The 24340-nt window shown below is 40.9% G+C and overlaps 1 protein-coding gene across 3 annotated transcripts in view; it reads right to left on the reverse strand.

Moving 5' to 3' along the window:
* ctdp1 (CTD (carboxy-terminal domain, RNA polymerase II, polypeptide A) phosphatase, subunit 1) overlaps positions 1 to 24340 on the reverse strand; it is a 64344-nt gene that overhangs the window by 24334 nt on the left and 15670 nt on the right. For 2 of the 3 annotated variants that reach the window (XM_072370959.1, XM_072370958.1), the window contains exon 12: positions 9030 to 9241. In XM_072370959.1, the coding sequence (XP_072227060.1) occupies positions 9030 to 9241 (212 nt within the window). Of the gene's footprint in view, positions 1 to 6045; positions 6160 to 9029; positions 9242 to 24340 lie in introns of all 3 variants that reach the window. The other variant, XM_072370957.1, reaches the window with a different exon arrangement.

Raw genomic sequence — 24340 nt, forward strand, 5'->3', positions numbered from 1 at the left:
GGTAGGTTTCATCTCACACTTTTAATTCATTTCGAATAGAAACATCATCAGTGGAACAAAAGCTTCTCGAGCCTTGCAAAGGATGTCTGCGCTTTTGTGTGTGTTTTCAGTCCATTTATAGTTCTTCATTCAACACTAAACGAACTTGGTTAGCACAGTTTTTTATTTAGGAATATCTGAAAAATCCAGTCAAACCGCTTGGAGTTGAAATAGACAGATAGTCCTATATCTGTAGCTGCACAGTAACATTACACCCATATGAGTGCACGCAGTATATTTAAGTGGCACAAAATGGAAAACATGACCAAGTCCCAAGAAAATGCTTTAACTGCCTCAGTATAATCCATTGTTTACCTGGTGTGTTGTTTTTTCTTTCATGAAATGTGACTTATTTCTATTCAATACACATATTTATGACAAGGAAACAATATTTTTCAAGCTCTGAGCTGTTCCTAACAACCAAGAACAGGCTGCTGTGGTTTAAAGAGCCTCATGATAAATCAGCTGCTGTCAAATCCTGACACCTTCTCACCGGCCCATTTCATACTTATCCACTGTTAATGGGACAGTATTAAAACAGTACATTAGCAAAGAAATGCTACACGAGAAATCAAAGACTTTAAATTCACCACGAGATCGGTATCAGCAGATCCTTCTCTCTCCTTCCTCTGCCACAGGACACAAAAATCCTGATGGGAGCAACAACAGCAGCCTGGCACGATCAAACCCTCCAACCCAACACCAGCAAGCCGGTTTCATGCATGAGAAACAAAACCAGCTCGGAGAGACTGATCTCATTTCCTGACAGAGAAGAAAGAGGAGGACAAAGGCAAACAAACAGCTTTTGAGCACCTTTACGTAGCCGAGTCCCTATCTGATGCCTCGTCACTGTGGGCCTATGCGTTCTCGAATATTGTAAAACAGGACTGATGAAATCGACCTGTGAAATTGTTGGTTCAAATTACCGCCGCTCTCTCTTTGTCTCCGTGCCAAATATTGCTTGAACACGCAGCCAATTACATAAATGTCCTGTCGCGTCTCACTAAGGAAATGAGGGACATTAGCATAAATGTCGCCTTCGTTAAATTGACAGGAAACCATCATTTTAGCTGAAGGATGAAGCCGGCAGCGTTAGATTTTCCATGGCTTCTGCATGTGTCAATGTAACACCTCTGAAAAGCTGCTCTGAGTGTTTACATGCCAATGTTACCAGAGGGGGAAGAAGCAAAAAAAGATTGTTTATCTGATCAGCTATTACTGTTTATTAGGCCAGTGAAATAAGCTGCATTAACTCGCTGTGAGGGTTTAAAATGATAATCCAGGCATGATTTATGTGCCCTAAACACACATATCTGCCCTTAGTTATCCTTAATGGTATTTAATCAGGACTTTGTGGTCTCTTGGAAAAAATTAAAAACGTTGATAGCTCGTCCTGCAGGAAGGAAGGATTAAAGAACTCTGGATTACAGTAGAGCTAATACGAAACGCTGGGCGGAGCCTGATCAGGCCATTGTGGCCGACCAATCAGAGCAGATGCTGATTTAACCTTTTACGGGACTTATAAAATGTGCAACAGCTGTTAGCGCTTCCTAAAAAGGAGAACTGTCAGTTATGCACGCAGTTCATGTCACTGTGTGAATGTTACATGTTAAATGTTGAAAATGTGAAGTTTTCCATGTTTTTTGGAAGTGGGGTTTAAATGTTTATGCCCCTAACACCCGATGCAGGAGACGGGCAAGGATATAGGGAAGCATCCATGACTATAAGTGGTGATGAGCAGATCCAACTCACAGAAATCTGGTCCATTCAGATAATTCATTAGGGATTACTCGGGCTGATTGTATTCCTTAAATCTGCTGTGTCCTGCCACTGCATCCATGTAGAATCTTTAACATACGCATCATGATGGAGCTTAGAGTCGATATATCTGTATCTGTATGGTGGAAATTAGCCACAGAGCTAACAAAACACTGAAAACAACAAGATTAGTCCGACACTTGAAGCAGCTTCGCCACAATGACAAATTAGATAAAGCTACCAAAAGCAAAGTGGTTAAGGTTAAAGCTAGCAAGAGCACACAGCCAGACGTCTTCCACTGGTATCAGCATAAAAAAATAGAGAGGTATTACTAGACTTTCTGACACCAGTACAGCGCCTTGTTGCATCCCTCTGTTTTCATTAACTGGGGCATCTGTTTTTCCCCCCTGTAATGAAAAATTGAAAATACTTGAAGAAAATGTCTTGTTATGTGGTGCATTTTTTAAAATTCCATTTGGAGATGTGTAAAATAAATAAATAAAGTAGAGGATCAAAGCAAATAAAGAAGAATATACAGTGGCTGTGATGTGAAAAATGTAACACTGTTTAAGGTTAAAAAAATCCAACTAGACTGTCCGACGAACACATGTGCGTTACAGCGGTGGCCTGAAAATGTGCCTGCACCGCCTGGACCAAGCGGGTTAAAAAGATAAATACTCATCCCAACCATGGTGCTACAGAGAGACTCAAAAGGATTCAAATCACTAACACATCCACAGGAGAGCTGATGTAACATCATACCGGTGAGTTTCCTCACATTCAAAGCTTTAAAACAAACAGATTCCATACAGAACAGAAAGTTGCATCAGCCGGGGGTTGAGCTGGTTCAAGGCTGATTTTGACTGAACAAGTTGACCCAGCCTTTGCTGTGCAGTTAATTACATGAGACAGTAATGGAAGCATTTATGCTCAAAACACATTAGCAACGACTTTGCCGGGCATCATGCTGAATTCCCACATGCACTCAATGGTTTCATAAGTCATTCATGCTTAAATTTAAAAAAAAGAAAACATACAGAGGTGCAGCTAAGGCAGCATCACGTAAGCCAAAAGTGATCCTGATGAATCATTTTATCAGTAAAAATGTGCACGAGTTTGACAGGCTTTTGAAAATTCCAGGTTAAATTAAATCCTAACATTCCTCACTTTTTTGTAAGGGAAATACAGTGTAAAGGCAGCCTAACAACCTATATATTCCACACTTTTTTTTGGAGTCACATATATGTAAAAATGGCATCTAAACTGTCGGACTCTGAGGAGCAGTCGAGAGATATTTGAAAGCTGATGTTTCTGTTAAATGCTGCCAGCATCACTGCAAGACATTCAGCCCCTTTGCCACACAATGTTCACGCCGAGTTAGCCATCAATCATCAGCCATTTAACCCAACTGTCAACAATCAATATTTGGGACAACCCACTGTGTTGCTAAAACGGGGGCCAGTTAGAGAGAATAAGCCAGTCAGTTTGCAGAATAGAGCTGCCAAATGAGAGGGGCTATTTCAGGCAATCCGCAGTTCTGGGAATCTTTCTGGGATTATTTTTTCCCTTAGGGGCTTTAAAGTGGTGCAGTTTTTCAATCCTTTACTGAATCTTTTCTATATGGACTCTGAATGTGCCTGTTTTGGTTTTGTGCGTGGTCGTCTCTCTCTGTTCACCCTGTAAAGAACTAACGATGCACAGTTCAGGATGTACCCTGCTTCTAGACCACGGATAGATTTCCCTTCTTTAAAGTCTGGGACTGTGAGTCTTCCTTGGCGACAAAACTAGGAATAAAAGTTGTTTAGAGTGCCCTGGTGTTTTCCATCTCTTGGCATTTGATTAAAGCTTTCGTAGGTTGTTATGTAATCCTTTTTAGTTGTTTTGTCTCTTTATAGTGGTCTTATGTGTATTTGTGACTGTTTAGAATGTCAGTGGTATTGTTTGTGTGTATTTGCAGTAGTTGTACCCATCTTTGTAGCCTTTGCAGTCTCGTGGGAGTCTTTAACATTCTTTTGACTCTTTGCCGTTGTTTTGTGTCTTTATCTTTGTTACGTTTTCTCTTTTTTTGCATTTTTTGGAGATCGTTTGAACTGTTTGTGGCTGTTTTATGTCTCTTTGGGATAGCAAAGAAAATTTCTCCGAAACTAATGTATCTACGAACTGTCTCTCAAAACAAACTCGCACACTGAGTCTGAGCTGGCTCTGTCTCCCTGACGACAGGCTATTGTATCAAGACTCATAAACCGCTGCAAAGTTAAAGCTGATAAAGCTGTCAGATGTGGGACAGACTTCCATTTTGATGCTCAGCAGGATAAAAATGAAAAAGGTCCTTTCTATATATAGATGACACTTTCAATTCACGTTGTTTCGGCCGCTGCAGAGTCACCAACAGCTCCTTGATTGAGAGTGAACAGATAAAGATGATGATATTATTAATTCCTAAACCCCCATTCCAACAGCCACAACATCAAAATATACTTTAAAACAGTGATGCACTACTCCTGCTGATATAGATGACCTCTGACCCCTCTTCACTGAAGCTAATTATTGATTTATCTCAAACGGCCCACCCTGCTGCCTAAACTAAACTGATGCGGTGGTGGCATTTTGGTGCATGTGGTTCGATGGATGGCAGCAGAAGGCTTGAAAAGAACAGTAATAAGAGCTGCAGTGTTTTCACTTCAGACATAAATAAGAGACGCAGGCAGGAAGAAATCCTGAAAGATGGTGAGAACAAAACAGAGACACTCACATTGCCACAGTATCTTAGCAACAGATGTGAGCCTATTTTGTACCAAATAAAGGAAACTGTGGAGCCAGGGATGGAGGCTGACACAATGGCAACTCTTATGCCAGCTCCAGGAGGACTGAAGGTCCCAGGGAGTCCAGTCTAAATCAGGAAACATCTATATGAACTCTTGGAGAAAAGTTTAACTATCTGATGGCCCACCGGGCAGCAACACAGTGTGATCCTTTAGCCTGTCAGACGGTAATTACATTAACGCAGTCTGGCAGACAGTAAGAGCAAGTCTCCGGGGTTTCTTTCTCCTCAGCACTTACAAACTGCGTTAAGCCTCACAGTTCTTCCTGAAGATAGTACCCAAGATAAGACGTTTGCATGCACAGGAGTCAGTTTGCATGTCTAAGAGCTTTCCAATGAATTGCAAAGGTTTCCAAAGATTGACATCTCATATTATGTTGCCGCTGTTAAAAGAGTACAATAGAGTCTGGAATGTTTTTGCTCCCGCCTTCCTCTACAGCTGTGTGATCATAACAAAAAATAATAATTAAATTCTCAATCTGAACCCAGCACATGCACAGCCATACATGTGAATCTGTTGTCATTGAGAGGCTGGCAAAGACCCCACCTGAAGCCACTAAACAGTAAAGCGACAAGATTCCTCTGAACTCTCCAGCGAGTTAAAGCCTGTTTGATATTTACAACGTTCTGTCTCACGCTTGGCTCGTCTTCCTCTCCCTTCCTTTAGCTTTCTCTCTCTTTTTCCCTTTAAATGTACAGTTTTACGGCAAAAGTGTCTTGTTATCTAGTTGTTTGCTATACAGTTTGTTGCTGGACTGGAGACCAAAGTCGTGAAGTGTGTCTTCTGAACCTTCAGTTCTCCAGGGCAGTTTCAGGCACGGCAATGTGCACAATGAATGCCAGTGTGCAATCAAGATGAGCCAGAAATACACAGTTTTAAGGTTCACAAACTTCTCCAGTGCTGCTTTAAGGAGGACACTTTACATTTACACATTAAATTATTTATAAGCGATAATCATTTGATGTTTTTTCTTGTTCATAATTGTGAACAGATTAAAAAGAACTGGCTATGATTAAAAATCATAAAGTTGACAGCAAGTATTTTTTTTTAGTTGAAGGCTTATTTTTTCATTCTCTTTAGCAGTCAATTTTGCCTAAATGATACTGCAGAATAAAAAAAAATGGCTGGCTGGTCTTCCCTGCTTTTGAACCATGTTAGAACTTAATTTCCTTTTCAGACCCATTGTTTTTGATACATTAAAATTCATAAAATTCTATCTGAAGTTCAAAAACTGAGGCTGAAGCTAATTTAAAAGATATCAGAGCAGAAATTATAGTGTAATGACTAGTGCATACAACATATCCTCGTGAGCTGAACATTCTTTACAACCAGAGAGTTGTCATGGTATCGCAGGAGTTAGTGCAAGGTTCCATTATATAACTATGTCACCAGTGTCTTTCTGTGGAGACCTCCACCGAACACCCACCTGCCAATTTGTGTCCACACAGCGATCAGAATCAAATTTACACCCTTCCCCGGTGTGTCAGGCTGTTTAATAAGGCGCTGCTCTTCTGCACCACTGCAACGACTGGAGGTGGACCTCTAAAGGTTTTCAAGCGCAAGTAAACAACACTGTGGATGGTGTATTCTGGGCATGACTCATTAGCAGCAACCAAAGGTGCCAGACCAGGTGACAGATGGACTGACATGTCTGAACAGCCATAAATACTGAGCCAGAGCCATTCAGAGTCAAATGCAGAGAGGGTTCAGACTCAATGTAGGTGGAGAAAAACACAAAGTGTTCTAGGCTCTGACAGTCAGTAACCCAAGTCTGCATAAAGCTGCAGTGGACTAATGCAAAAGCTACACTTGATTTTTGCACCCTCTTCTTCTGCAGTTCTGGTAAAATAAATAAATAAATAAATTGATGCTACCTACTACTTTGATAATAGCAGAACAGTATTGGATAGAAACAAATATCCAATATATTTGCATTTTCTTCTAAAAATTTTACTTAAAATCAAAGATATATATCTGGATGAAAACGCAGCTAAAGGGGGAGGTGTGAAAGAAAAAAGCTTTCATTGAGCAAGTCAGAGAATGAATGAGTGGTGTGAGGCGACTGTGTGAACAAAGCAGAGGAACAGAGAATTAAAACAAATATTTTCTACTTGTTTTAGCATCACTTACATTCTTCACAGCTCAGCATAACCCTGTAGGGAGGTGCCACGCTGCTGATTTTTGTGCCCGATTTTTTTTGCCAGCAGGCACTTGTGCAGGACTGCAGTTTAAACACAGACAATCATGGTGTCAATGAAGCTTGGAATAAAGGTGGAGGATATTTTGGACATGGGGGCTCATGGTTGGAGGGTTAAGACATGCAAGATTAGATTCCCTCAACTATCCTTATTTCTCTTTAGACTGCTAACTGGACCTAGTTTTATCACTCCTATACTCTAGTTCTATATCCTCCAGTTTATATTACACTAAACAAAATTTATACAGCAAACTTATATGAAGAAAGATGCCCTATAAAGAACATAAGAAAAAGTTTGTGTTGTCAATTTTAAAACTTTGACACACACATATGTCGAAAAAGACCAGTGAGACATTATTTGTTATAAGGAGAGAGCATGTGGATTACTCCGGGATCTCTAAGCACTCGTACATCTGAAGGTTTATACAGACAGAAAGTATTCTGATGCCAGCAAAGCTGTAAAGATTCGGGCCAACCATGCAAAAGCATAGGATTTACATCCAAAATATAAACAGGTCTTGTGTATCTTGCTTGAATCAAAAGCTATTCATCTTTCGTGTGTAAATGCACTGAAACGTTGAGCAAATTCATCACAAAATGCAGGTCTTCAAAGTTTAACACCATGAACAAAGTAAACAGAGTGGACAGTGTATGTGCTCAGCAATGATTTACTAGAGCCGAGCAATATTGGAAGAACTGTCACAGCAATATTTCATTTCTTGGCAGCATGTAGTGCAACCTAACTGTTAAAAAGACAAACAGCTTCATTTTCCTTACCTTCCTGTAACCTTAGGACTAAGTAATATCTACATGAAGTAACTTCACTATTCTGTGGTGATTTTAAAGGTTAGGTAGTGTAACACATTGAGTGAGTCACTCATGTAATATTCATATAAACAAGTGTCTGTGCAGCTTTGCCACTGCAGACAACCCACCATGAGTTTGTGATGTTACACATCAAATCAGATTCACGTCAGTGTTTGCGATAATGATTTTTGTTTCCCCACGTTGCAGCGCACACATGCTGCACCTTTCAAATTTCTACACTCCTGCTGTATAAAAAAAACCTTCCAAAGTCAGGAAAAGGGCTGATGAAATCTCTGCAGGCCCCTCACACTTTGGGAAACACATGTTGCAGCTTCTGACCTCTCGTCGGTGTTACAGAATATGAATATTGAAATACACAGATTCAAAAACAACTTCTTTCAACGATTAAATCTGTACCTGGTCATGCACCGAACACTTCACATATGCAGCACATATAGTGGACAATTCACTTGTATACATTGTAATCCTTAGATCACTGTAATTTGTAATATTTCTAACTGACTGGGATAAGTCTAACTGCAGACATTCTTCCTCACTTTTTTAATCTTTATCTTTAATGTGCAATGAGACTAGAGTCACATGAAATGTCTGTGTACATGTGCACGTACAGTACGGCTGATTCTGATAAAGCAGAGATGGGGGGGATGATCACAGACAACTAATTCATGTTGTTTATCCATTCTGCAGAAAAAAAGCAAAGCTCTGTCCTCTTACAGCTATCGCAGAGCTCCGAACATCCAAAAAAAGATGTCTGTGCCCAAAACTACGGCAGCATGCCATCCAACACGATGGGGCAGGCTGTGCATGTAACAACACCCAGGAATGTCAGAATTCCTGAGAGTTGTGCAAATGCAGCGAGATCCTGATCCTAACTCTGAAATTTTACTTTTGGTCAGAACGCTCCAAAGAAAGCAAAATAGTCGGTCGTGACAGATCGAGTCCTGGCAGACTGACAGCTCGGCCTGTTCTTCGGCAGCAGGAGATTCTCATAATTATGTTCTGAAATCTTCAAATGCCTGCTGTCTGTTTGGAATTAGTTTCCATGGCAACATACCAGACCGTCTGGCTTTCAGCATAGCCTTGCTGATGAAGTGATGTGTAAAGATAACAGTCGGTGGAGAAATAAGACATAAGAATATTCAGCTTATTTGGAAGGTTTAGTTGAGCATCACTGTCACCTGTAGGATTTGATTCAATATGTGAATAGTGTGCCTTGATGGAAGAGACACTGATAACGGATAATAGCAACAACTAGTAAATATTTGGGATCAGTTTTTTCACATCTTTGACATTTTACTCGATGAGAGGTGTTGGTGTAGCTGTGGTTGAGGGCTGAAAAGTGCTGAGGTGAGAAAAGCTATGACATGGAAACAGCAGCGCCTCACCTCGGGACACCATGGGACACACGGGCGTCACCCGAAGGCGTCTGAAGTCTCTCGTCCACGCTCTGCGGCTGAGGACCGAGTCCCCCTCCTGCCGTCTGTCCAGCTGCCGGCTGCTCCTTCCGCTGCTCCTGCTCTTCATCCTCGTTACCCGGCCTCTCCCTCCCTCGGCCCTCACTCTCGTTGTCGCTCTCCTCGCCTAAGATGTCGTCCACCTATATTTGGTTTTGTTTCGAAAGGGAGCTTTTGTGAGCTTATTTTTGGTGTACATCTAAACACTGACAAACCAGCTTGAACACACACAGTACATGTAACAACGTCCTTGTATGTGGCTTTTAGCGCTACTTCCTGGTGCTGATGAGATTTCTAACTTTTTCTCTTCCGGCTATAAATGCTGCGGTGTGCAGTAAGAACAATAAACAAGAGGCCAAATGCATTAGCCGGTTAGCTTAATTTACCATGTATATCAATTATGCATTTATGTATTATTATGTATCTGCAAAGTGGTTTCCCCCACTTAAATAATCTTAGGTTATGTACTTTCCTGAAATCTTGAAAAATAATCATACTTGAGGCTAATGATTACAAGGCTGATTTAAGATTTTCAAAGGAAATAGGTAGTAGAATTTCAATCAATAGATCAAACATTTGCCTCCTTTTTGGGGCCTAACGTTTGATGAAAAGACAGAGACCCTATGTTCATGTGTATAAATATGACTGAATATTTTCAAGGTTGGTAAAAAGAAGATGTTGGTAAGTTGGTGAAAGTTTTTTTTTCTAATATATAATCTTACATAAATACCTAAAAATAAAACTTCAAAGTGGATACACGCACATAGCAACAAACATAAAGTTTAGTGAGCCGACCTTGGATGTTTTGCAAGCTTCCGTTAGCTAAAGGTGACTCTGCGATGCAAATAATACTGTGACAACCTGTTTTAGGTTCTTTTGCGTCACTCAGTATCACCAGAGGCTTCTGATTTAGTCTACAGCCCGACAAAGAGCCAAAACAAACAAAAGGTGAAATGATCCAACAGTTGGAGTCTGCCAGCTATATCAATATGAAATAGTGCACTAATTAACAAACCACTAATCTAAATGACCAAAATAAAGAAAAGAAAATTAACAGAAACCAAATGCTGTGAGGAGTCCCAACGGCTGACATGGAAAGCTGCTGTGTTGGATGGAAGAACCCTTCAATGCGTGTTGTTGCTTTTTCCATCCACTCCACAGGGAAGAAATGACATTTGAGGTGGTCTCACAAAATCACCACTTCAGGTTTCAACCCCGTGGAAACCTTTCACAGAGGGAAAAGAAACCCAAAGTAAATCTGTCCGGTGGGAAAAACCCTTCCAAACACCGGAGGTGAAATCAGCTGCTCATCAGTTGTCTTTTCTCTCAGCAGCTGCTTATTTATGAAGCCAATGGTCACAATGTTAGCCCATTGACAGCTTTCTGATCAATGCAAATAAGTATAGCCAAAGCAAACGTGCAACGTTCTCTCCTGTGACTCATTAGAAACGTATAGCTTTGGGAGAACTGGGATTAATGAGGAGGGATGTTCCCTTGGGGCTGGAAACAGGATCAGTACTGGCAACAAGCCAGGTCCATTACAGCCATGCTGCTGGTAATTTGGACAGCCACAGACTGGCTTGGCAAAGATAGAAGATGAGGGTACTCAAAGTAAGGCTGAACTGGACAAAAAGCACATTAGGCCATTGTTAGTCGTTCCATTCTCCATCTTCATTTGCCGACTCAAATTTGATTGAGACTGACCTGTAGGGCATCAGTAAAATAGAAGGCAAGATCCAAATAAAACTGTTAAATGAGTTTTGTTTGTCCCCTAAATGGCAGAAAAACACGGTTTAATATTCTATTCTCAGAACAAACAGCTTTTTGTCTTGTTTTTAAATTGGGACATCATAACTATATCCAACAAAATTGCGTCATAACTATATCAAACTAACAATTTCTTAAGCCTTACCTGCGCGACAGGATTAAAGATGGGCTCTATTTTTCTGTCTGGAAAATATAAGTGTGAAAAGAGCTGAACAGAGACAAAAAAAAAGGAGGTAGAGTTTCCATTGCAGTTTTCTTTATGACCCACTGTCTGTTCTGATTCAGTTCAATGACAGATTTCCTGACATATTCCTTTAAAATTCACTTCTATAATCAAGCAGTTTGTTGGCGTCCTGACCCTGGTGATGAGGGAAGCCTGGCCCCGACCATGATACTACCACCACACAGTTTCCCGGACGCTGCAAGAAGCAAGAAGAACCACTTTCTGCTTGTAACCCTGCCATGCACACCAACCAAGTTCAGCGCCTTTCTGATGGTTAACACGTGAGCATTAACATCGGCCAACATTAAAGATGCCTTTAGCTGCTTACATGTTACCTGGAGTTGTCTTTGTGTCCTTGCAGACTATTACGCACTTTGTTCTTGAAGTGATCTTTGCTGATGGACCACTTCCATAGAGGCAACTTATGGAGTTGATACACAGAGTGTCTGCCTGTTAAAATCAAATTCACTGCTTTTACCAGGCACATATATCTTATATATTAGTGGAACATTCCGTTGGCCTTGTATAATATTTTTTGCTGCACACTCTCTTAGGATGTATGAAAACCTGAAGATGACTATATTGACAAACTTTGAACGACCACTGCTCACACGTGGTACAAGTTTCCCCGTGGCATTAGAATTCGTCTCAAGTGACCACTTACGATCGGATCTCACTTCCCTGCTATTTGTGTAAATCTCTGTGGCAAAAAGACAGAAATTCAGCTTGCTAGGAAAGTATTTTTAGACGGCACTGACTAAAGGCTGAACCCAGATAGCTGATGTTTAAACTGCTTAACAGCTCACACTGAGGCTGAAACATGATTTTATCCTCTTTTGTAGTGTTTCAAACTGTCCAGAGCATTGTAGCGAACTCAAGTGTGGAATTTAATACAAACTTAAGATTTTAAATGACTGCAACATTCTTTTGTGGGGATGGTCAGTGTGGAAATACCAGATGGGGGATTCTACATCAAAGAAGAGAAATTTACAACCACCTTTGCCCACAAAAGCATTTTGGGGGAGTTTTCTCAGCCCCTCTTTCCACAGACCTGTGCCATAAATTTAGATAAATGCATTAATAGCTTAGTGCTAACTAAGCTGAACAAACAACGGACCCTCTTAGGAGAGTATTGGGGCAAACCAGAACAGGACCCTCCGACCATATAGGGTTCAAAGTAAACAATGGTGACAGTTTGCCCTGACTCTGATTCAAGCCAGAGACAGTTGCAGCATGGAGCTCTCAAAAGGATCTCACCCAGAATCACTTTTTAACTGAATCTTGAAACTGTATCAAATGTGCTTTGTATCTTTGTACAAGTTCTTTCATGTTCTCAGTGATATCACAAGCTGCATTTTAATACCTTTTTCATGATCCTACGTGGAACGATACGGAAGATATTATTATTTTGGAAAATCACTAATCATCCTATGGAGCCACATTGCCCCCGAGCGGTTCATAGAACTGAATAGTTAAACCCAAACTAATCAACAACTTGCATATGACATGTGACATTTATATGAAATAATGCAACTATTAACCAATGCTTCAGCTGTTTTTTATTGTATTCTGTGTTTAACACAGATAACAACAACTATAACACAAATAACATTGGTTGGTTTGTTATTCATACTTCATAACTTTACAGATATCCATCTGAATTTTGAGACTCATAACCATCATGTTATGTTATGTTATGTTGTGTTATGTTATGTTATGTTATGTTATGTTATGTTATGTTATGTTATGTTATGTTATGTTATGTTATGTTATGTTGTTTTTATGTCTTTATATCCTAAGTTTATGCTATATATTTCCCTTTATATCTTAACAAGTTATGGTGTTTTAGAATCCTCTGAACAAATGTTTATGAGACGGAGGAATGCAGGAGTGGAATTGCTTTGACGCAAACCTCCTTGCAGGTCGCCTTACAAAATACGCCCAGGCAGACGTCACAACAGTTTCAGGCATACCATGGGCTGAAAGTGTAGCGTAGGCCTACGTCATGCCCCGCTTCCGCGAATCAAACCCCGGAACCCGCGAGGAAAAGTTAGTTATTGTCCAGTCATGGCATAAGATCGCATAAGTTCTTGAACAGAATATGGACGGAATATTGAAAGAGAATATTGAAGGTCCAGATCAGTAGAGAAGATGAAGAGCAGAGAGCTCGAATTGATGGAATGAGAGTCTGGCGGAGAGTCTTTGAAAATGGCAGGAGAGGAAGATGAGATGGAAGAAGAAGGTCCGAACAAAGACAGAAAGAGAAGAATGTAGTAGAAAGATACATTTTGCGTTTTTGTTCGTCCGTCATCCTGTCTCCTCTCTATAGCACGTTTTAAACTCTGCTGCTGCAGCCTCCTCACCTATTTTTGATCAGAAAAAGGAGCCAGCGTTCAGCTTGTAAACCTTTTTGTCAATCTTTTGTGAATTTAAGTTCACCTCATCAGAGTTGGTCAGCAACCAAAACCAACTCGACCCTTGGACAGTTTTATCATTATTTGCGTGAATTCCGACACCCCACCCGTTCGTCTTCAAGCCACCAGAAGGAAGGCTTATTCTCCGGCGCAGGAAAGCAACCGGTCCAGTCCCTGCAAGTCAACCACAACGAAGACCGCGAGACGCAGAACCGAGAGAGACCCAGTGGGACCCGCTGGCGATGACCTGTGGTTCGGAGCTGACCTAACCGTAAGATCTGCCCTGTTCTTACATTTCAGACGGTATGCGGTGGGTGTCGAGAGAATTCGCTGTTAAAATGATAAATCAACCCAAGTTGTTAGCTTTTAAATTCAAATAGTAACACAACGCGACTATTTGAATGATTCCGGTATCCATCCATCCCCTCCCCTTAGTTCTTTTCAATTCACTAAGTGTTTCTTATATAATCATCCATATTCAATGCATTTTCTCCTGTTGTCTTAAGGTTCATGTCTTTGTTTATATCATTTTAATAAATAGTTCATATATATACATATATAAAATCAACCGGCTTTTGTGTATGTGTTCTTTACGCACGTGTGAGTCCAACAAAACGAGAATTCACGAGTAGCGACTATATGAGACTGGAATTTATTAGTTATTAATTAATAATTGATTGTTAATTTAACATACCAGAATCGTAAGATTCTGTCTTTTCCTTCGATTGAAGGTGGTGCCCTAAAACGAGGTTAAATAAGGCTTATTCAGACAGTGAGAACTTTCGGATAAATCCTTATATCTTATCACATCACGCTACGTGTGTCTGCTATAAATATATATTGTTGGTGCCTTGTGTGCCGGCGTTATATAATTTGGCTACAGCATGCAGCATCATTTAGCAGTATAGATTATTAGCAAATGGACGATATTTGTGCATTTTCAAAGAAAATAAGAGCCAAAAATGCTTGCAAAGTCATTGCAAATACCTGATCTGTCTGCCACTGACAAATACCTCAGTAGCCATATATATGTATTATATATGGCCACTGAGGCTGGTTGTTATCAGCTTTTAAAAAGGAACACATAAAATTAAAATGGAACTATAATAAATGTTCACAAACAGTGAGGCTTACTTCTCATTGCATCCTTTGTCTTGGTTGTAATCAAAGATCGAGCAAAGAGCTCTACATGAAACTTTTCATGCTGCACCCCCAAAGCTGGTCTAGAGGCAGGCTTTTCATCTCACTACTGCAAGCTGCACGTACAAGTGCAATTCCAGGGCATACAAGCTATTCTTAACCAAATGACTGAGTTTTGAAACTATTGTGTTAGGCTCTGTGTGCAACTTTCCTGTGGTTTCCTGTGATCATTAATCTGTTTGAAGATGAGAGAAAAGTTCGATTGAGCATTGTTTGTTCCTGTCTGGAGCTCGGTGAGTAGGTGCTCAGCACTCCTGACCTGAAGCCCCCCACAAGTCTCACAGTTTAAAAAACACTCGCAGCTCAGTCGACACCTTCACTTGTCAAAATCAGCCAAGTCTTTGCTGCTTTACATTTCCTCAGCCACCAGCATGATGGCAACAGGACTCAACCGTTCAGCTGCATTCTTATATAACGCAGACCCGAAACGGCATGATTCACTTCATCTGAGAGCGGACATAATGTTTTGGCTCATCAGTGTAAAATGCGGCCGACATGAACTGACATATTTAAATAGGACAGGAAAAACTCATTTTAAATTTCTTATGAACAAGCCTGTACTGTAAATTCAGCCGGAGGTGTGACTGAGACACTCAAAGTCTCATCTACTGCAAAAGTAGCCGAGGGTCCATTACTTTCAAATGAAAGCCAGCAATTAAGAGGAGCTGGTGCTGTGAGAGCAGTGAGTGGCTGCTGCCCTGAGCAATGAGTTTCAGCGGAGCCGACGCCAACTTCCAGAAAATTGGAGGCCATTACACGGAGCTTTGATTAAGTCCCTGTTCTTACACTTTACTTTGTACTAAATGTATTTTGCCAGAATGAGGTCTGTTAAAGCTAAAATGCAATTTACATAAAGGCTTTTCTAGATGTTGATGTTCTTAACTCCTAAGTAATGACAAAACAAGACATACACATGCAGTCGTTTTAGCTTCATTTCTCGTTAATGGACTAGTTTCTTAAAGAAGAATCTTCAAGGAACCACTAAAGCCAAGGGGTGCGAAGACTAACTGATACGAATCAAAGCAGATTTTAACATCAAAGTTGTGCTATAAACTGGTTGATGGCCCAATTCCATCATTAACTCATGACCAGACAACGGCTGCCGTCTGCATTCTTTGCACAAAGTGGGCTTGGACAGAGAATTCATTTTTAAGTGAATCGTGAATCCAATAAACAAATTTGCATTATGTGAAATCGCATTATCTTGCATTATCTTAACTTTAAATTAGCAGGGGCACGCTTTCAGTTAATATCACAAAATTATTATTCAAAAATCAGTTCTGAAATCGGAAACCATTTTGAGGAGCACAGGTTCCACTGTGGTCTGACTGTAAAGGGAAACATCGGCCTTAGAGGGGACACAGTAATACAACTAAAAGAAATACACAGCAGCAGAACAGGTGAGGCAGGGACCCGCAGAGAGAGCGCAACACATTTCCATCGGGCCAATCAGCTCTCATTGTCCTGCCCAACGCTGGTTTATTTTAAAAGGAGTCTGGTGGCAGCACAGGGACCCTACCCTAAGGATTATCTTCACCTGCAGGTGGCCACAGCAAGAAGAAAAACAGGGGCAGGAAAGAAATCCAATTATTTTAATAGTTTACATAAGCTGGTGTAAAAGCATGGTGGTTTTTAGTCGATTGTACCATAAAAGATTAAATAAAGATTATAAAGTGTTGCGAGCTGTGAATCAGTAGCATAAAAGCCTCCAACAGCAGTCAGCTCATATCCACATTTACCTCATTTGTTTGTCGGCTCAAAAGCCAAATCAAGCTACTGATAAGAGTGGGGAACAATCTCAGCATGAATTCACATTTCTCACTCTGCTTCTACCTGCTCCTCCTACATGAGGGAGAGCTAAAGTGCTTTTCAGAAGCACTATTCTTAAGAGTATCCACACACAGGAAAGTGCTGGCTTTTTTCCCCCCCACCACCGCCTCAGAAAAGACGTGCCACACAGCAGATGAGGTTAGTCGAGGAGAGTTATGCAAGGCTGTGAAAAAAACAATACACTGCCTCAGGGAGCCTTCGGATTTCAGAAAGTTTTTCCGATGAATCACGTATGTTTTTGAATCCTCAGATATATTCCTGAGGAAATGACACTGAAATGGACGCTTGAATTCTTTGAACTGGGACTAGACGGGCAGATGTTGTCACAGTCAAAGGAGAGATTTCTGTGAAGCTGCCAGGTTCTGCAGCAGAAAGCATACTCAATGTGGGTATAGTTTAGGCACAGAAGATGGTGAGAGCTAATTTGCTGGTTGCATCTGCATGATGGTTAACTTAATTGACCAAATAACCCTGATCTGATGACTTTTTACCAGCTGCTTGGTGAACTGAGGCAATAAAACAGACTTCAGCACCATGGACAGCAGCACACACTCAGCTTAGGTGACAGATGAGGATCTCGCCTTGGTTGGCTCTACTGGATTTAAGATTACGATAAATGTTTAAAATGACATGTTGCATCTTTGTGAAATCTTGACTCATTTCGTGCTTGTCCAGAGGACTTTTGTCCCTTTTTTTGTTTTTTTTCTTAGTTCCTTTTTAAAAAAGACTAATACAACGAATAATACAAAGAATTGGGAATACTTTATTTTGATCATATTAGAGAAAATATTTTTACTCGCAGTCTGCCACAGTTGCTGATGCAACATCATGGGTAGCAGTGATGTAAGAGGGACAAACAGTCTGATCTGTAAACCCTGACAGGGAGATAAATATGACTTCCTTTCAGCCAGCTTGAACAAGAGTGGAACGTAACAAGCGAGTAGAGGCAGCATATGAAGTCTTTACTCTTTGCTTTTCAACTGGAGACTGCAACCAGAATCAGCACCGTGAGGCAATGTAAAAGTTGCAACATTATTGGAATGTTAGCAGCTTGCACATTTAAGTCATCATTAAGCAAAAATGCTCTGTTAGGTAAAGTAAAGCAAAGCACTGTCGACTGTAATGTGTGACAAACTTTGTGGCTTCTGACATATAACTGAAACATTTCATCTGTTGTTAACGTGTATGAGGTGATGAGGGGAACTGTGTTTGAATGTCTTCTGAGGAATAAGCACGAAAACAGTAACGTTAACATCAGATCAAGAGACCAAGTTGTTTTGGGTTTTTTTTGCATTCACAGAGACAGAAAGGATTGGCTGTCATGTTTAATTCTCATGTACTCCAGTCGAGTACAGTTATCATCCCAGCACTGCTACATTCAGAAGGATTCCCATTTGTGCTGACAAACTCGGAAATGACAAGAAAAACAAACATCAGGCCCGACCAGTCTGGTCAGCTGGGGAGGAGAAATTGCACCAGAGCAAAAGTAAACTTGGGATTTTACAGTAAAATTTCAAATCTAATGAAGGTTTTAAATCACAAGAAAACTCATTATCAGCCGTGTGAAATCTTACACATCGCGAGTCATTTTATATGTGTGGAAGCCGTACTGGGACTGCTTCATTCTTCACAATGAGGCTGTAATTACAGGTGCAACTCTGTTGCCACAGAGCAATAAAGACGTTTATGCACTTCAGTCTGAACTTCAATATATACATTTAACCTGTGGCTCCGCTGGAAGAGGACCAGGTAAAAACCAAAACAGACGTGATAATAAGGGCTTGGACTGGTTATAAATAACCCAAACAAACAAGAAATGCCGGTCTACATCCATCATAAAGAAGAAGAGGAAAAAATCCTTAGTAAGGCTGAACATTCCACAGACTCGTGCAGAAACTCTTCCTCTCTCTACAGCTCACCCAGAAAGGAGGTGATCGATACCGGCAGGCAGAGAAAGAGATGGGATCACAGTGAGTGATGAATGGGCAAGACCTCCTGATATCCCGGCCTTAATGAGCCGTGTCTGTGCAGCGTCATGCATGTCCCGGCACCATCCGAGTCCAAATCCTTATCTGACACCGCAGAAGTACGCCGGCGGCTCGCTAATGCAGCCTAAAACTATTGGGTTTTAAATAACTTTTTCACTTTGTGAGGCACAATCACGCTAAATTGATTAATTAGTGGTAAAAGCGCAATTTATTTACACTTTTAAGTAGCCCGGCGCAATTTATTTTACTGTCAGAGCAGTGACTCGATATCAGGAGGCAGCGAGAAATGGCTCAAAGTGAAGAGAAAAACAGACCCGGCATTTCATAATCATCCTCTTTTATCAGAGAGGTCTCTTTCAGGGATGCGAGGGGTTATACAAATGAAGACAAAAACAGCAAATTAAAGAAAAAAGGGCTTCACAGAGAGGGTTTAAAAAGCTCCATCATGCAGGAGTTTAAGCCTTTTCCCTATAACAACAAAAAACAGTGTGATACCGGAGGAACCTTATAACATAACGCTACTGTATGTGGTTGTGATGCCATTTCATCCCAGAGCAAAGAACTAAAGAGAGTCCTGACAGATCCAACGAGGCCGCATTTGTCCAAGGTGTCTCCTTTGACTCAACCGAGTCACGAGCTGGCAGGTGCCTCCTCAGATTTGCTGACGCATAAGATTAGAAGTGTGGAAAATTCTCGCTTCCGAGATGCATCACGATGGAGAAGTGAAAGATTCTGCATCAGCAGAGAGACAGAAATGGAAAGTCTGCAGTCTTCCTGAAGTGTAAAACACATCTAAAATGAAGAGAAGCTTTTTGACATAATTCTAAAAAGTGGATTTATGTCATTTAGAGAGACAACTGGAATCCAGGCTCACAACTGTGGATATGCAGTGAATGCTCAGTGTCCAGAATGTTCGTTTTCTGAGTAAGAGTAGTTCTTGTACGATTCTGTGACAACCAGTGGCCATGACAAACTATTTCTCTCCCCTTTTATAGTCAGTAACTGCAGTGCATTTGCATTTTATGGTAAATAAAAGTGTAGTAATTCTCGCTCTGGTCAGTATTTTTGAATGAGGGGTTAACTGTTAGCTAGTGAAGACAACCTTAGAGAATCGATAACATGTCTATTCTGCAAGTGAAATATGCACAGAAAGTGACCGAATGTTTGCTGCAAATGTATTCAAATTAAGTTGATTTTTTTTTTTTACATTTTAATGGATGCTTACATCTCAGTCCTCACCTGCCTTTTTAATCTTGGTTTACAACTGAAGTGTATTTTCAATGTTATAAAAGAAGGAGGTAATGTCTCCTGACTGTGTTCGCAAATAAAATGGTAGCACAGTGGATTCTAAACTATAATTTCATCTGCGCTTACGGTTTTCTTTACAAAACTTGGAGTAAAACAAAAAAATATGAGGACAAATCTTAACTTCACCGACAAATCCCTATTCGAACTACGATCAAACATCCAGACTTTTATCTTCTTTTAGGCTTTGCTTTGTGAATTTTCCAGGTGTACAAACACGGCACATAGAAACATCAGGAAACAATCTGACCAGGTGTCGTCCGTGGTCCATGAATCCCTTGGTTGGCAACAAATATCCCAGTCGATCAGTTGAATCACACAAGGTTTTGTAACAAGATGCTCCAGAAAGTGAGTGAAAGAAACTCAGCTTCTGAAACTCTGGAGAGCTGTAAAGCTATATGGACTCAGGTTAGGGTGGAAAAAAAGACATTCTTACAAACAGCACTGCTGGTAATTTTGCCACCTGTGGTGTCGGACCCAAAATACGACCGCACTCTGCTGGAAACAAAAGAAGGCACGTTAAAGCGATCTGCTGCCATGCAGACTGTTAAATTTGTCACACTGCCGACTAAAAATCTTTTTCTGCCAGTGGCAACTTCCTTCGGGCACATATGCATGTTATTTTTTTTTTTTTTTTGCACTTTATCACATGCAATGCGCTGATTAAAAATGGTGAGAAAAGTAATGTCCTCTAAAACAACCAATGTGTTCTTTAAAGCTTCACTGAGCACCACTGTTGTACGACACCACTAACTGTTTAAGGGTTGCATGCAATGGTATTCCCACTGGCTGCAATGATCATCAGCAGAGTTTAAATCATTTTGATTTGATGGACGACTCCCTCGGGGGAGGACAAGGCTGTTTTGTGGAGTACTGGCACTTCTGAGATAACCAAGGTGTGCTTAAGAACAAACCACAGAAGAAATTTGCTGTAGTTGAGCAGATTGTGTTCATCTGATCTGTTCCATTTCATGCTGCCCTGCCATTAAAGTTTACCGCTGTTGTTCTGTGTGCCGATGTTAAATGGAACGAACTCACCAGCCGCTCTAACGGAAAAACAAACAGAGTATCGCTACGGAGCCCGTCTTGATTTGACACTAATGACGGAGCAACTCCTGCATTATCTTGTCACTTGTAGAAGGAAAAAAAGGCACAAAAAAAAAGAAAGAAAAGAAGACTGGTGTGAAGTGCACTTAAATCCTCTCATGAATTGACAAGTCCTCTGACAAATGACTGCAACGGCCAGACTAACAACACGTGAGCCACCAGTGAGCCAACAAGGGAACGGTTGTTTTAAAGAAAGGTCACCCAGTCGGTACAACGCTGTTTTCTTTGACGGGGAACTCTGCACATGTGGCTCCAGGTAAACTGACATACCATCGTGTAACCAGCGGTGACATTTAAATGTGAGGCTGTCTACCTGACTCAGATGTCTTTCCTTGCTCCAGCCAATTAAGTCTGGTCCTTTCCCAGTGCCCCTTAAGATCTACAGTGTTTAAGAATGTCACAGACTGCCCTTTAGCCAAGGCCGTCCCAGGAAGATGACATTTGAAATACATTGTAGCTACAAAAGATTCTTCCTATGAGTCAATTTCTTTACTTGTCAAAAGATGATGAGGGAGGAGTTGGCTGTGCTTGCAAGGATGAGAGGTTTCCATGTTTTAGTGGGAGCTAAATCAAGTCGAAAATCACAAATTCTACACGCCGACAACAGCATGTAGAGAGGACTTCCACACACTGAGTGACAGGGTGACAAGGAGCCACTCTGTACTGTACTATACTTTACACATGCATGTGAGAAAGAACAGGGTTCTGTAGGAGGAAAAAATGAAATTTTAGGTGGTTCTTTGCCATAATGTCGGTCATGTGTACACAGCACTGGTTCCACTGTTGAGATAAATGGCTTTTTTTTAACGCTTCAAAGGTTCACTGGTCAGGTGAAAGAACTGGACTGAAAACGAGTGAGAATGTCCCAAAAAAGACTAAGATCGGGTCTTTGATCGAGCACCTGAAAATATGGCTGACATTTCAGATAAGAAGGCGTTATTGCAAAATCTAAAGCTTTCAAAACATAACAGACAAGCTTTGGCTGAACCAGCAAAGGAGTCAGTAGGTTTTTTTTCCTCCTTTTTCTTTTCTTTTTTTCTTAATGGCAAAAACAACACTTGGGACAGAAACATCATTAAATTATCCCTGCCCGACGACGAACCTCCCTCAGCTTTATGCTAAAGCAGTCTAAATGTCACATTTACACAATAAATGCAGCTGGTGTTTAGGGAAAAATGCCCAGTGTGAGCGGCTTAACACCTCATTAACCAACTCCATCTTCAAAATTCCATAGTGCTAGATTAGCATGAGGCTGGCCTTTAATCAAGTTGGAAAATGAATGATAGGTACATGCTGCCATGACAACATCCTACACAATGATACCAATGAGCAAAAGCAAGGTTCTTTGGCTCTAAAACTGCAGGGACGAGATAAATGAAAAGGCTTTTGTATGGTACCTCGAGCAACTTCTTATTATGCTGTCAGCAATTAGAGGAGGTAAAAACAACTCTGTAGGCCTTCGAAGAAGTTTAATTAACACATCAGCGTCAGCTCTCAACCCAGTCGTCATCTAACACATCTGCACGGGCGCAGTCCTCACACAAGGGAGCAAATTCATTTGGGATCCACCAGAGAGCTCAGATGGAAAAACTTATCCAAACTCCTTTTATGGTGATTTACAGATGTCCAATTCTGAAATTCACAACACGTTGATAACATCTGCACTCACCTATGATGTCATCAAAACCACGTCGTCTGCTCTCAAAATACCAAATATGATCTTTTATTCATACAGAGAACACACCGCTCCCATGACAACGAAACTCAGATTCATCCAAACCAAGAACAACTCTCTGACACTGACAACTTAGTGGAAGACCTATGGCCTAAACAACAGAGCAGTTCACATGGGATTATTTTGTGGGAAAGTGTTGGAGAAACGCCCGTGTGTTTAAATCTCTGCAGCTCGTTAGCGACGGGAGACGAAACGAGCTCTAAACCTCATAGCTGCAGCAACAAAGACTTCAACTTTCTGCAGAATATCACAACTGCATAAACTGTGGACCCAGAAGGGAGACATTTCAAACACATTCCTGTAAAAACCGTGGATGACGGGTCCTAAAAAAGGAAAATAAAGGATACGTTCAGATGGGATGGCACAGCAGTTATTAGCCTTCATCGACAGAGTTATCAAACCTCAATTCAATGAAGAACCAAGCAGCCATTTGATCATGTAAAGCATGACTAATGAGAGTGGCATCCAGATCATTCAGTTATCCATCCAGCCATCTATTTTCTGCACTCGCTTCATCCGCATCAACTTAAACTTTTAATTTCGTTGCAGGGTCCACTGCAAACTCTGTTCGAGCTCAAACTGCAGACAGAGATGGTCAGAAAACGACTGATTCTTAAAGGATCCATTCTCCATGAAAAGCTAACAATCTTAAATGTGCTTCGAAACAAAAGGACGCACCCTGAAGGAATGGGATGACTATAATACACTTTTAACTTGTATGAAAATATACAGTGATGTGAAAAAGAAAGTACACCCTCTTTCAGCTCTGAGGCGCCATAAAATCCTTAACAGCTCCTAAAGATCACAGTTTATTGCAGCCTCAGATGGATGACAACTCAGGACATGTTGCGCCGTCTCGTTATTTACTTCAAATAAAGAAGGATAAAATGTTGAAACGGTGTAAAAAACTAAGTGCACCCTTGCTGCCTCCAAATGAATAAAGAGGGTAATTAGCAGTTTGCTGGTCTGGAGCATTCAGGTGTGTGTTAACACAATGCCAAGGAGGAAAGACATCAGCAGTGATCTTAGAGAAGCAATTGTTGCTCCTCATCAGTCTGGGAAGGGTTATAAGGTCATTTACAAACTATTTGGAGTCCATCATTCTACAGTGAGAAATATTTTTCACAAGTGGAAAACATTCAGGACAGCTGTCAATCTTCCCAGGTGTGGATGTCCCAGCAAGTTCACCGCAAGGTCAAAAACCCAAGAGCTACATCTCAGACTCTATGGGCCTCAGTTAGCATGTTAAATGTTAAAGTTCATGACAGCACAATTAGAAAAAGACTGAACAAGTATGGCTTGTTTGGAATGATTGCAGGAAGAAGCCTCTTCTCTCTAAAAAGAACATGGCAGGCAGCTTAGGTTTGTAAAGTCACATCTGAACAAACCACGAGGCATCTGGAACAATGTCCTCTGTGACAACGAGCAGCAAATCTACAACAGAATGTCCAAGAAAGGAGAAAAGAATCAAGTCCACGCTGCAGTGGGATGCCCACAAAAACGAATCAACTGAAGCAGCGGAAATCTGGAAAGTGCGGGCCAAAATTCCTCCTTAACAATGTGAGAGATTGAAACCATCAAACAGAACATTACACACAGACTGCATGTCTGTTTTTTACTACTGACAAACCAAGTAGGAGTCAAGACAACAAATCATCATAATCGTGACCAAA

This window comes from Leuresthes tenuis, unplaced genomic scaffold (genome assembly GCF_036924035.1).
Source record: "Leuresthes tenuis unplaced genomic scaffold, fLeuTen1.0.hap1 SCAF_18, whole genome shotgun sequence".
In the NCBI taxonomy this organism is placed as follows: domain Eukaryota; kingdom Metazoa; phylum Chordata; class Actinopteri; order Atheriniformes; family Atherinopsidae; genus Leuresthes; species Leuresthes tenuis.